The 13,715-nt window shown below is 45.6% G+C and overlaps 1 protein-coding gene across 2 annotated transcripts in view; it reads left to right on the top strand.

Annotated features, from left to right (window-relative positions):
• LOC142584953 (uncharacterized) overlaps positions 1 to 13,715 on the top strand; it is a 53,634-nt gene that overhangs the window by 32,624 nt on the left and 7,295 nt on the right. For both annotated transcript variants that reach the window (XM_075695326.1, XM_075695325.1), the window contains exons 9-12: positions 4,782 to 4,918; positions 5,792 to 6,017; positions 8,328 to 8,447; positions 11,627 to 11,741. In XM_075695326.1, coding sequence (XP_075551441.1) covers positions 4,782 to 4,918; positions 5,792 to 6,017; positions 8,328 to 8,447; positions 11,627 to 11,741 — 598 coding nt within the window. The remainder of the gene's footprint in view (positions 1 to 4,781; positions 4,919 to 5,791; positions 6,018 to 8,327; positions 8,448 to 11,626; positions 11,742 to 13,715) is intronic.

Below are 13,715 nucleotides of genomic sequence, written 5' to 3'. Positions count from 1 at the left end.
GTATGAATAGGGTACACTTCTAATGTACTATCAGTGTAAACGTGGCTGCTATCGTTGTCGCTCGCGGTTTTTTGCCTGTCCACAAGTGCAGACGAGAAGAATGGAAAGGCGCCTTTCTTGTTGTTGTTGACCACAACCATTATAAAGCCTACACATAATAAAGGCAAGTTTGGTTGTAGCTTTTTTTTCTTTTTCTTTTTTTTTTTGTCATGGAAGTGCGGAATGGTGATGAAAGGAATGAAATGGGGCATCTGCTTAAGAATGTTTGGTGTGTGCAGACCACTTGGTTTGTCTTGAAGAGTCGTTTGCGTAGCATTCGACAAATAGCACAATCATTATTAGCTAGACTTGGCACACGACATATCGCTGTGGCAAGTTCAGAGTACGATCATTACACGGGAAATTAAAAAAAGTGAATTTTGACGACAAAATTCAGGGGTGCGATCATTACGCAAGTGCGATCATTATGCGAGTAAGTATGGTAATCTGACTGCTTATTTCCACTTGATTGGAGCTGCAGCACGTAATTTTTGCTGTGGCTTTCCTCCTCAGGCAACTTCTGAGCCTGTCTAGCATTTCATCAACCATGAATTTTCACACTTTGTTAAGGCTTTAAATTAATGGAGGCACATCCACAAACTTGTCTCTCACAAACACAGTATTTAGGAAACCTGAGTTAGTACCTTATGTTGTCATGTAAAGGCCACACTTTTCTTCTCGAATTTGGATCAGAATATTTTGGGCGTGTCTCATGCTCAAGTTAGAAGCGGAGACGTGTACTTACTTTAAAAACAGATGTGCCTGCCACCGTACGTGACAGTCTTTGGAAGCCTTCAATCTAGCTTCGTTTTCTGTCTTATTCGTATCTTACTGGCACGTAACTGTGGATCTGGAGCAGCTGTAATCTGGTCCATGGGAAGTGCATTGTTCAAAGGTGAAGTCATCCTCAGACGTGGGCTCGTGCTCCGTGCTGCTCGTAAGGTTGCTTGATGAAAAAAAAAGAACTGTGAGGTCTTGCGCACAAAGTGTGAACAGAATGTTGTAGTCGAGGGCACCCACATACACTTCAACTGGCGTGGGATGAATGAAAGCTCAATGCACAAATGTATGTATGAAGCGTGGGAAAGTCTCTAAGCTAAGGGTGGCGCACGTTAGCACGCATTGCCTATGGAAAGCCACACACTTTGCACAAGCGTGTATACACAGGACAAACGTACAACAGGATGTGCCGTCAGAGCTTGGAAATGAATTTCGTCATGACGTCGAAGTCTACTCAATGAGCTTCCTTCTAACTGCCAAGTGTAGAAGAAATAAATGCACCAAAGTGTAGCTCAATAATAAGCAATACGATATGCTTCTATGCACCATGGTGATACCATGTAGCCATGGATGAAGATGTGCATGCCAGGAAATGCAGGGGTGGCCAATGTACGAATAATTTTAGAAATATGCTTTCTTAACAAGTAACCTGGCCTTTAGGACACGCTGTGCCCTAAAGGCCACAGCGTGTCTGTGGCCTTCAAGGCACATTCACGCTGGGACACTTGGCATCTAGAGCAGCGCAGAATCCAATTCAGTGGCAGCGAGTTTTGCCGAAAGGGCCCCATTTGCACTGATCGGTTCCAGGCTGACTTTTGTCATGGCTGCCACCGAATCCTTCATCGTGAACCAGTCAGAACCACCACCGCCACAACTGTCGTCGTCTCTTCCTTGGCAAAGGCCTCTTCTGCTCTTGATGCATAGCCAAAAAATGGGCTTGCCAGGAGTCCCAGAAGTGTTGCTTCTTCCTCGGCGCTCATCTTTGCAATTGACGCAAAAAAGAAGTATGCAAACTTAGCGGGCGCGGTGAAAGCGGGGGGGCATGCAGGGACATCCGGAATACCCCGAGGCGCTTCTAAGTAGGTGCATGCTTGACGGATGGCGCTAGTAGTAAAATATTGCGCACTCTTGCTTTCTTTTGTCATGGTATCTCGAGAGTTTTGGTGGTGCAATGGGCAAGGAATCTGAACAATGCATCTTTTCGAAGGCAGGAAACTTCAAGTTGCTGTAGATGCTGAATGCCCCAGTGTGAACATGGCATTATACAGGTGTGCTCTTTTATACAAGACTATGCCGTATAATGCAGCACTTCTTGCACGAACTGCAGCTCCTTGCGCTAGGTATGTGGGCTTGAACAATTACTTGCTGTTAGTAAACTTACAAATCTCTCAGCAACTGTACACCAACTGCTGGTTTTCTATCTTTGGTTAAAACCTTGCTTTAACATGAGTGCAATGAAAACTGATCCTCTGGCTGGAAGCAGGCATGAAACTGCCATGGTGGCTATTCTGTTGAACATTGTACAGTTGGAGATGAAGGTTGTGGGCTGCTGGCTACATGAAAAAGCTTAATATCATTGCAGCTTCTGCACATAGCCAGGAACAGATTTATGCTTTATGCTGGCTCAATGCACACATGGTCCACAAACTTTTGACTTGAGTTACATTAGAATCTCAAGATGTGGTATGTGTTGAGAGAGCTCCACTTTTAGAAACAGCAAAAAGCTTTTCTTCAGAGCAAAGATTTGACGTGTTAAAAGGAATCCAGCAGGGACTGTCAGGATGTTACACAAAGAATGAAAAAAAAAATGAAAGAAAGTATCAGGTGAATGTTCACCGTTGGCTATAGTTTATGGGAGGAACACCAGGTTGTGTGCCATTTCTCTTGCACTAACCAAAATGATAAACGCGCTTACCGGGGTACATTAAGGAATACAGGATGCTAATGTGAATATCTTGGAAAGTATCTACAGGGATTCCACAGCTACCTTAATTCTCCACAAGAAAAGTAGGAAGATACCTATAAAGAAAGGGGTCAGGCAAGTTGACACAATCTCTCCAATGCTATTCACTGCATGCTTGAAAGAAGTATTCAGTCTATTAAACTGGGAAGGCTTAGCACTAAGGATCAACAGTGAATATCTCAGCAGTCTTCGATTCGCAGATGACATTGCCCTGTTCAGCAACACTGGGGACGAGTTACAACAAATGATTGAGAACCTTAAACAGAGAGAGTATAAGAGTGGGGTTGAAGATTAATATCCAGAAGACAAAGATAATGATCAATAGCCGGACAAGGGAACAAGAGTTCTAGATCGCCAGTCAGCCTGTAGAGTCTGTGAAGGAGTACATTTACATAAGTCAATTGATCACAGGGAACCCTGTTCATGAGAAGGAAATTCATAGAAGAATGAAAATGGGTTGGATTGCATACGGCAGACATTGTCAGCTCCTGACTGGAAGCTTACCATTATCATTGAAAAGGAAGGTTTACAATCAGTGCATTTTACCGGCGCTGACATATGGGGCAGAGACTTGGAGACTGACAAAGCTCGAAATCAAGTTAAGGATCGTGCAAAGAGCGATGGAACGAAGAATTTTAGGTGTAATGTTGAGACAGGAAGAGAGCGGTGTGGATCAGCAAGCAAACAGGGATAGCCAATATTCTAATCGACATTAAGAGAAAGAAATGGAGCTGGGCAGGTCATGTAATGCATAGGTTAGATAACCGGTGGAGCAGTAGGGTTACAGAATGGGTGCCAAGAGAAGAGGAACGCAGTTGAGGACGGCAGAAGACTAGGTGGGGTGATGACATTAAGACATTCGCAGGCGCTAGTTGTAATCGGTTGGCTCCGGACGGGTAATTGGAGATTGCAGGGAGAGGCCTTCATCCTGCAGCGTACATAAAATAGGCTGAATGATGATGATGATGATGATGACTTACTTGGTCAAGTTTGGCACACCAGCCACGGTGGCTCATTGGCTATGACATTCTACTGCTGAGAACGAGGTCATGGTTTTGATGCCAAGCCACAGCACCCGCATTTCGATGGGGGCAAAATGTAAAAACGCTCAGGTACTTAGATATATACATGTAGTCGTGCATTCGAGGACACCAGGTAGCCTAAATGATAGACTTGTGCAAATATTCAACAGGTATTCTCCTCGGCTCGGATTTCATTGTTCAATGTTTTAGAGGTATTCAAAAATGAACGAATGCTAATTTATAAACATCTACTATAATCGGTAGTTTCAGTTTCGATGAGCAAGTCACATTGTGTGGCTCATAGCCAACACAATCCAGAGACAAATTTGTTTACAGTCACCTACTGATTTTTGCAGCTGCTTGATTTGAACATTGTTCCATGGTACGTGAATGTGGTAATAAACCACAACTTTGGTCACCGACACCCTGTAAAGGGGCGCTGGTTAGGCCTAACGGCCAAACCACACGTGGCAGTGGGCGCCAAACCATCACAAAAAACTTGCTGCTCATCAGTGATCGCGCCAGAGAGCATGCACATGGGCTAGACTGAGAGCCGCGAAAGTGGTGGGTGTGCCAAACAAGGTCATCTGTGCGCATACAGAACAGTAAGGGTTAAGCTCGCATGTAGAAGAAAAATACCAAGTTGAATTTGTGCAACATAGCATAAACTGCCAGCGTTGCCCAGTCACGGTCATACTTCATGGCATCACAATGGTGCACGAAGTAAAAATGCGCAACAGTCCTGCAGCCTCGATTATCACAATTTTAAGAATGTTTCCAGAAAGGCTGGCACTTTCCTTGTCCAATATTTGACCATGGTTCCCGTACGGGCATCGAAATGTCAATTTCATCATCATGCTGGCCCGTGACAAGATTTAAAATGGCTATAGTATGACTTTATTACCTTTGCAGTGAGTGTCTTTTTGGGGTTTACCTTATGACCAGTCATGCTACATTACCTTTCATTGTGTGTGCAGGGCCTACTTCTTGGGTCACGTGAGCCCAGCCAGCCAGCCTGATTCCTACTGCACAGCTGTACGTGCACTCATTGACCATGCCCGGCAGGTGGCACCCAAAGCGCCGCTTCTCGTCAACACTATGGGCTGGGTCAATGGCAAGTCTCATTTAGTAATGTCCGAGATTCGGCCACTAGTTCTGGGTGACTCAAAATGTAACAGCGGAATGTTGGAGAAAGACATAAACCGAAGAGGAGACAAGGACAAGCCTGTTGAAAGAAAGTGCTTGTCCTTTTCTGATGTTCAGTTTTATGTACCCCTCCAAAGTTGTCCCGTTACATTTTGAATCGGGCAAGTCTCACTAAGCCTTTCCTTACGTTCACCGTTTCCAGTCCACTGTTACACTTTTTCCATTTACTGCTCCACTGTTTCTGTCCGCTGTCCACTGCTTCCAGTGTCGACAGCATGAGTGCAAAGTGACTATGAGAAAAGCTGGTCAGTGAACTGTGTGTTGGGTGAGCCTGCTTCTTGATGCGAAGAAGTGACTGGCTGGGGGTAATTGACCAATGTGGTATTTTATGCTTGTTGGTCTGGCATCATGCAGAATTGAGTAGCACTGGAAGGACGAAGACAGGTAGATAGGGACAACAGCACAAAGCAAGTGTGTTATTGAACTGTGTATCTCTCTTCATCCTTGTAGCACAACTCAATTTCCCAGCTTGGGCAGAAGTAATTCCCATCACTAATTGCAGCTGGAAGTTCTCGGATCTTGTGCTGTTTAGATGCAATGAAGCCTGTCAATTCAGACTACTAGGAACTGTAGGTTTTTTTCCTGCATTACAGCTCAAATTCAGTTTTTCTGCCCACTAAACAGTGAAAAAGAAGAGTGTGTACCTGTCTAGCCTAATTTCATATTTGTCGTTACTGTCTTGCAAACACAATGCCTCTCTGGTTTGAGATGGCATTATGGTTGCCTACAATTCTTTATGTGGAGACTCGGAACACACCTTGAGAAATACGTGATCATGCAGGGCTGGGCCTTTCACTTCTGGTGGATACGATCCGGTGGCTGCGTCCGACGGACCTGGTGCAGCTGGTCATTGAGAAAGAGGACAGCGACGTTCCTCTTCCACCACTGGACGACACACTGCTGCGATCGGCTTGTGGCTGGATGACGTCACGTAGTGGCACTGACTGCCTCTGGCCCCTGGAAGATCTCTCATGCTATGTGTTGCCTGGTTCCACCTACAGGGGAAGGTGCGCAACTCAACAGGATTGATTATTATTTGCTATAAGCACCATGTGCACATCATAATCCACTCTGGTTTAGTGAGCAGTGCCGCTTGTGGTGGAAACTTCATGCACTGCTTCAGAAGGAGACAGCAGTCTAGAGGAGAAGTGCAAGGCACATAGTGCAATCAGCATGTTCTGCAGTGGATTTAAAGCTGCAGTTCTTCCCATTTTTGAAGTGGCCCAAAACCACCCTTTTGGCTTGGGGAAAAAACACATTTCACGGATAGTGTATGTTGCTGTGAACATCTCAGTCAAATTTCACACTCGTGTGATGTGTGGGGCTCGCAAGCAGAGTGCGAGGTGATTTTTCTCTAATGCACTCTTTCCAGCAGAGGCCTTCTCCTCACCCTTTCAGGGCTGCGAATGGCTGCCCTTTGATGTCAGCGGGCAGACTCCCATAGAGCGCTGACATTGGCCGATAGTTGACATCAATGAAGAAGCGTCTTTAGATCAGTGTGTCTTCCTGCTGTTACTGTGTGTAGTTACTGACACAGTTTACTAAACAGGCTGATGTAAGCGAAAATCTGCGTTTTGAATTTTGATAAGAATTACATCCGGAAGAAGCCAACTATCGTCTGCTCATGCTCGGCCGCATCCGCACAAGTAGGAATGTAACTCTGGCAACAATGCTTATCGTTGTTTTAGCCGTCAGGACTCTCTCATTTCTATTAGTGTTGAACACTCAACAACCTCTAACCATGTGAAACTTAAGGTCACATATATGCTTGCCAGCTTGTGCTCACTCCTGGCCAGACACCTTGGAAAACATCGCTTCGTAGTGAGCTCTATTGCTAACGTTCCAAATGTGCAATTTGGATGTGGCTGCTATCCTTCGGTTAGGTTGATGCAGAAAAAGCCAGTCTGCACCACATAGCATAGCCAGACTGGAGCACACGAGCCCAAGTGCATACTCCAACCCTTTCATACACACTTCAGTTAGTCACTACAGCTGCGTGTAGCTACGCCTGCTACGTTGCGTAGATACCATGGCTACCGCAGCCTGCCTCGGTGAGCCTGTTTGCTGAACTTGCTGCGGCTCACTGCAGAGAACTGCATGCTCTGATTGGGCTCTGTGGGGGACGTGACGCCAGGTAGAGTGTAGTGCTCCAGGCGCATGGTGAGTCGGCCCATGTGCCAACATCTGACTGGAACAGGTCGTCTGCTTCCTGAATTGCACACCTTCAAGGTGGGTTGCCATCATGGTCAAAGCTCATAATGCGAGGAAACCTTTCAACGCAAGTTTGGAGTGCAGCATCTATCACTTGATGCCGATATAGTTCATCGTCTCCAGTGTGCCAGATAGCAGGCAGCGAAGACGGATACAGCATGCCAGTGATGCCAGAATCGCCTAAAATTTGCCCTTCCTGTATAGTTGAGCTTGTTGAATGTAGCCCACAGTAGTGCGATGATCGGCAATCGCCACGACACCTCTGCTCATGTGTGTGATGAATGAGCAATTTTGGGTTTGGCGAAGGTGCAAACTCAGCACGCTCATTTCAGTGCATCCAAACTGTAGCCCAGCATGCTTCCGGCCAGTTGAGCTATTGCACGATGCACTCTGCCTTAGCGGCTTTGGTGTGAGATAGGAGATCTATTGCTGCACCAGCAGCTCCCAAGTGCACTGAACGCCACCGTTTATGCTCACTGCACCACCGCCCAAGCTGACTGCACCAGTCTAGCATAACTACACCATGTGTGGCATGCGTCCCCTTATTTTTCCTTATACGGAAACAATGTTTATCTTTGTGGAAATAAGATGAGAACTTCATCTGTTTTTCTATTTTCTTTGCTGGAGTATACTAAGAGCCAGCTCTTTGCACATGTCACTTCAGCTTGGCACAGAATACCTTGGACCATGCAGTGCATAGCATTCATGTGTGGTCAGAGGCCTGACGCATGCCCTTTAATGAGTGGGCCTGTGTCCGTCCTGGGCCCGTGGCTTCAAGCCCGAGCCCGAGCCGGATCTGAGCCAAAAAATGCTTCAGACGGCCTGGCCCGTGCAGTGCTCTAATTCTCGGTCCTCTATTCCTGTTCTTCAGATGCTCTTGCTACGTGTAGTCCTTTCTGCAGAAATAAACAAACATTCTGCCAGACAAACCTGTCCATCTTATTCTCCATGGCCTTGACAGCTCTATGCCCACAATGGCAGCTCAGCAGCTGCGACATTCATCCACTAAGCAGATCACCAGTGCAGTTCCCAAACTTGGTGGCCTGGTGAAATGAATACTCATCGAGCGGCTTCCCCGTCCCTTGTTCTCCTGTAACCTGGTGCAGGTCGTGGGCACGTGCCAAGCGAGAGGCCATGGTCCTTGCGTACCTGGGTCAGCAGGGCAACGGCAACGCTGCCCATCTGCCTGAGACACCTTACTGGCTGTGGAACAACACACCACTCAGGTGTGTACGTCTGAGTAAATATATGAACCGCCCACCTGCCATATTCGAAGATTTTATTGCATAATGCCTGATTTTTAGCCTTTGTTTACAATCATCCCATTCAAGCAAATATATTAAGATTTTTTATTTGCGTATAGTTCGAGCAAAACCAGCTTCAAAACTGAAAGAAATGCAGATACAATTGCTGAGTGAACTTTTTATGGGCCAATTTTTCAGACCCTTTAATTCAACGGCTGTACCCACGCGGCAGCAACATCAACTCACAGAATCGATAGCACTTACTACGTGAATATTGCATTAATAAACTTCATTAGCGTTTCTGCTTGTTTGTGGCACAGATCATCGTTGCTGCGACTATATAAAGCAAAGTGCCTGTTTACAGCATCTTTACAGAAAGAACACAGTCTGCGTATCTTTAATAAAGAGTAAACATATTGAATAATCAAAATAACATTTAGGATCTTTTGAGGAATTTGGTGTTTTTCGGCTTCCACTAGTGTTTTTTTAAATTCTACAGTTGGCATATTTGGAATGGGCATTGTTGGCAACCCTACTGAATGGAACAGTGCAAGCGGAAGACTTTGTCTCGTCCTTCCTCGTCTTCTGTTTGCTATGTTCTATACAGTGTGCATGAGCCTGCGCTGACCCACGGCACCCCCAGTAGAACTTCTTGCATCAAGTGTTCGTGCTATGCTAGCTCTTCGGGAATTTCAGAAGTGCAGTTTTCAGCCACAAAGCGCACCTGTTTTTGTACCCCATACATTTTGAGCCGCTGGCAAGGCTCACATTGGGGTTGACTTCTGTTCTGCGACACCCATGGAAATATATAATGAGAAGCCAACAAAGACACCAAGAAAAACGCATGGAAAATTACTTGTGCTTACTAATTAAATTTAAAAAATGATAAATTAATGGCAATGAAAGTGGACGAAAGAACAACTTGCCACAGGTGGAGAACAATCTCGCGTCTTTGCATAACGCGTGCGCTGCTCGATTTGCGTTGTTCTTCGTTTCTTGCGCTTGTCCTCGTTTTTCTTGTGTCCCTTGTCCCTACTGCGTGCCGTACCACACAATCTAAAAAGAAATTTATTCTGTAAAGTCAGCTCTGCCGGAGTACGTTTGTGCTATGCGGTAAAGCATACAAACGCCGTGAACGTTTTGGTATTGTATCCGATTGCATCACGCTGGCAATTTGCGTCTTAATTTTCCTGAAAAAACAATTTCGCTTTGTCATAGGATAAATACTGTAATCAGACATGGTGAGCTCTGAGGCCGAGAATAGGTGTTTTCAACTTTAGTGTTTTTTTTTTAACATGTGTTCAACACATTTACTCTCCCCTAACCTTTGCTGAGACAGACACTGCCACTGAAAGGGTCGCTATTGGGGTCACCATAGGGGCCAGGCACATGCACGCTGACTTGTCAATTTCGAATTATCTGGCGAAGGCCAATTTTCGGATCGAAATAACGAAAGTTCGGGCCCATAGAAATGCATGGGTGCTGACCAGGACCTTTGGTTGGGATCGATGTAACCGAAATATTAAATTAAATTGGGTTGAATTTACAGAAGTGTGCTGTAGAGCTATTGTAAGGGAACAATAAAAGGGAGCTCCTCAAGGCCCATGCTCACGGGACTTCAATAATTTAAGTGCCGACAGTGATTGGTCATTGCAATGGTCTTAAAATGTCGATCCGTATCATGCATGATTGGTGCTCTAGTGTTAGACAGTGAGGAAACCCTGTTAAGTAAGGGACGTTTTGTGAATGTGGGCTAATCCTCTTGTTTTGTTTCGCGATCAGTGCTCCAACTATTTTGAATCTTAGTGCAGAATGGCTCAGGTACAGACGATAAAATTGTATTGCTACTGAGAACACAGTTTGATGCATGCTGCTTGTATGTTTGTTCATTTACCAAAATAATAAAAATGTGCACATGGCTGAAAGTGCTGTTGAGCTTAATGGCTGGCCAGGTAAGAGAGCGCATATCAGTTTAGACTTGTACAGCATTCTTTGAAAACTTTATTAGGCATTTCTTCAATAGGAAGAGATAAAAATTTAGCAGAGGAAGTAAAGCATCGATGTCACATCTTAAAGAGGCGCTCAAACGCAGGTAGTATTCAAGCAACAAGTGATGCGACAGGTGTGCCTTGTCGCACTGTTGCAACCAGTGTGGGGCAACCGCATGGACGGAACAACGTGAAGTTGTGACAAATTTTTGTTGCCTTCTCATCAAGTACTATTGTACACACACAAAAAGAATTGCAAACCAATGTTTGTAATTGCAAGGCCAATCTTTTGACCAGTGCGTACTAGGTGTAACATTAATATGCGGTCTTCACCAGTGAAGAAACAGTCCATATTGCCAGCCTTAAATATTGTGGTGCCATCTGGTAGGTAGAAATCAAGAACACTTTCGTAGCTCTTCGTGGCATCCTAGGCCCAAGAGAGCCAGGATAAACAGTTGATCTCAAGAGTAGTGACAGAATATCATCCATGTTTTGCCCTCAGCAGGAGATGAGACTAAGCAAAAGCTGATTTTGTCACTTATTTCTTGTTGTCATGGACAAGTAGCGAGAACCATTTCAGATTGAAGAAGGCGGCCTGGGTGCTTCCATGTTGTTACTTGATCATGATAACCACTGGAACTCGTCGTGCCAACTTCTGGGGGATGAGTAAAATTCTTTTTGGCTGGCCACAAACTTACAAAGCAACAAGCGACAGGTTGCCCTCCACGATGTCCAAGCTTCTCTTAATTGGGTTGTTGTAATTTTATTATTTTCATTTTTATTAATTAAATTTGATTTATGTACTCTTTTAGGGAGGGGGGGTAGTCTGCTCAGATCAGTTGTCCCAAAAGTTAGCCGTACCCTTCTCTGGACAGCAGCGATGGCCATAGATGCAAGTTCACGTCTGCAGTCATCCAATTCGTCTGTAGCTAGAGTGAGTGACAACGAACCCGAACAGTGCTAAAATTGAACTGGTTTAATTAACGTGGGGGCCCTGGCTTATGACCAGGCATCATCTTCCTTGCCAGTGTGCAGGCTGAGCAAGCGTCAATGTCGAGCAGTGGTGTCTTCTTTAACGATGCGTTAGCCGCAGGGGCAAATTTGCATGGCTAGTGCTGAGGGCTGGGTCTCGGTTCCTAATCCTTCATGTGGCACTTGCATGTGTTGGCGCAGAGTGCCATGGTGTGCGATGGCTGTACATGATTGCGACAACTCCGTTCCCAAGAAGGATCTGATGTACTCACTCCGTGGCAGTATCGTGGCCCTGTGTGTCGTCCCCACTGACAAGGTGAGTGAGCATACAGGTCTCCCCGCTGAAACTTGTGCGTCATGTCACTTTTGCACTGCCGTTAGCTCTGTATGACCCTCCAACTTAGGCACCCAATCCAGTCTTGAGTGACCTGAAACAAACACTGCAACTTTGTTCAAAAAATTTAAGTGAGAACAAAGCAGCCATAAGTGCATGTCTACCTTGAATGTTGGTGGAGTACCAATGCAGGACATTGTGCAACTGTGGTTGCAGTGATACGGTCTTAAAAACATCATGTGTGGATTATAGTGATGAGTCAACTTACAGGGTCCCTCACCAGGTCTGGCCATTTTGAGCTGACAAGCGCAGGGCATACATTGAGCGATAACGATCATGTCTACAAAGTATTACATTGCTATGTGCCGCGGAACGATCTGAAATTTCAAACCGAACGCCGTTTTTCCTTCTCCTCGCGGCCGCTACGCTCCAAACTGGAGGATGACGTACTCGTGTGCTTGCGACTACGTAGTCGTGTCCGCAGTGTGACGTCACTCGTGGTGAACATGACTTCGAGAATTATTCAGCACAACATCTGTTATCTGTGCGATCTGTTGCTTAAATTGATGAATTGAAGTTTAGAGAAATAATAAAGCACACAAGCGAATGTCTGCGTGTTGTTTAACTTCGCACCAAAGCAAGAGATATTCTACCACTTCGTCTGCTTGTTCCCACGGTCGTGCGGTCATGTGCGTAGGTACCGAAACTATGTCATTTTCTACTGTGCTCCAGCGCATGATCATGCTCTGCGATCCACTTGTTCTGCCTCAGTATTCGTGTAGCACTGAATTATACGGCTAGTCATGTTTCCTTGTGCACAGCGCGCAAAATCGTGCGTTATGCGAACGAGACAAGAGCTCATGCACAACGCCGTCAGCGGCAATGCGTAGCGCCGGAAAAAGGTGAGGAGAAAAAAAAATGAAAGTGGGGCCTGTGACATATGCGTCACGCAATCCTCGAGGTCTGGTATGGGAGAACGCAGGAACCGAATTTTGCTTATGAAGGCTAGACGGGGCAAGTGGAGAGAGAATCTTGCTTGGCAGTGGAGCCTGCCTGCTGAAATCGTGGGTTCGCGGCACTGAAATATTTCTATCTCGGCTATTAATGGGCCGATTTGAAAAATTTTTGTGACAGAATGCTCCTTAGAGGACACGTAACAACTTCCAGCGTATAACCAAAATTTGCTATGGGGTCTGGCGAGGGGCCTTTTAAGAGTATTAGGGCTATGACAAAGACAAACATATATAATGATATGCATTGACTGCATGTCGGATACAGTGATGAAGATTTTGCCTTATAGATGCCGTTTTCCATGCAGACTGAGCAGACATGCAGACTGAGCTTGAAATTTACGTTACTAAGTGACGAACGATGCCAAGATTTGGTGAAAAGTTTGCCTATGCAGGTTCATATCTCCTGCCGTTACCGTGCCGCACATCCTGCCTGTGTGGCACCAATTGCGAAAGCCACGGCGAGTGTTGTGAGTTACCACAGTGTGCCACAAGATGGTGGCAGCTGCTTCATGTCCACATTGCACGTCGCCCCCGATCGTCCTTCATACGTGTCCAGAGAAGAGAGAATAAAAAAAAAGCGAAAAGTGAAAAGCGAAACAACAGCTGGCACTCGCCTTTTCTAAAATCTCTCTCCACGAGTGCAGAAATGCTCTGCGGAAGTAGCACCGAAGCAGCAGACAGCCCAGTTTGTAGAAGATGGTGCCAACAAAATGCAAAGCTGTGTCGCTTAAGATGAAGCTGCAAGTTTTGCAAGACTCAAAGTATGAACTAATCCCGGCCACAGCGGCCGCATTGGGATGGGGGCAAAATGTGAAAACACCCACATACTTAGATTTAGGTGTGCATTAAAGAACCCCAGGTGGTCGAAATTTCCGAAGTCTCCCACTACGGCGTGCCTCATAATCAGAAAGTGGTTTTGGCACTTAAAACCCCATAATATAAT

This window comes from Dermacentor variabilis, chromosome 6 (assembly GCF_050947875.1).
Source record: "Dermacentor variabilis isolate Ectoservices chromosome 6, ASM5094787v1, whole genome shotgun sequence".
In the NCBI taxonomy this organism is placed as follows: Eukaryota; Metazoa; Arthropoda; class Arachnida; order Ixodida; family Ixodidae; genus Dermacentor; species Dermacentor variabilis.
The sequence above is the reverse complement of the archived record's forward strand: the minus strand, read 5'-3'. Positions and strand labels throughout refer to the sequence as shown.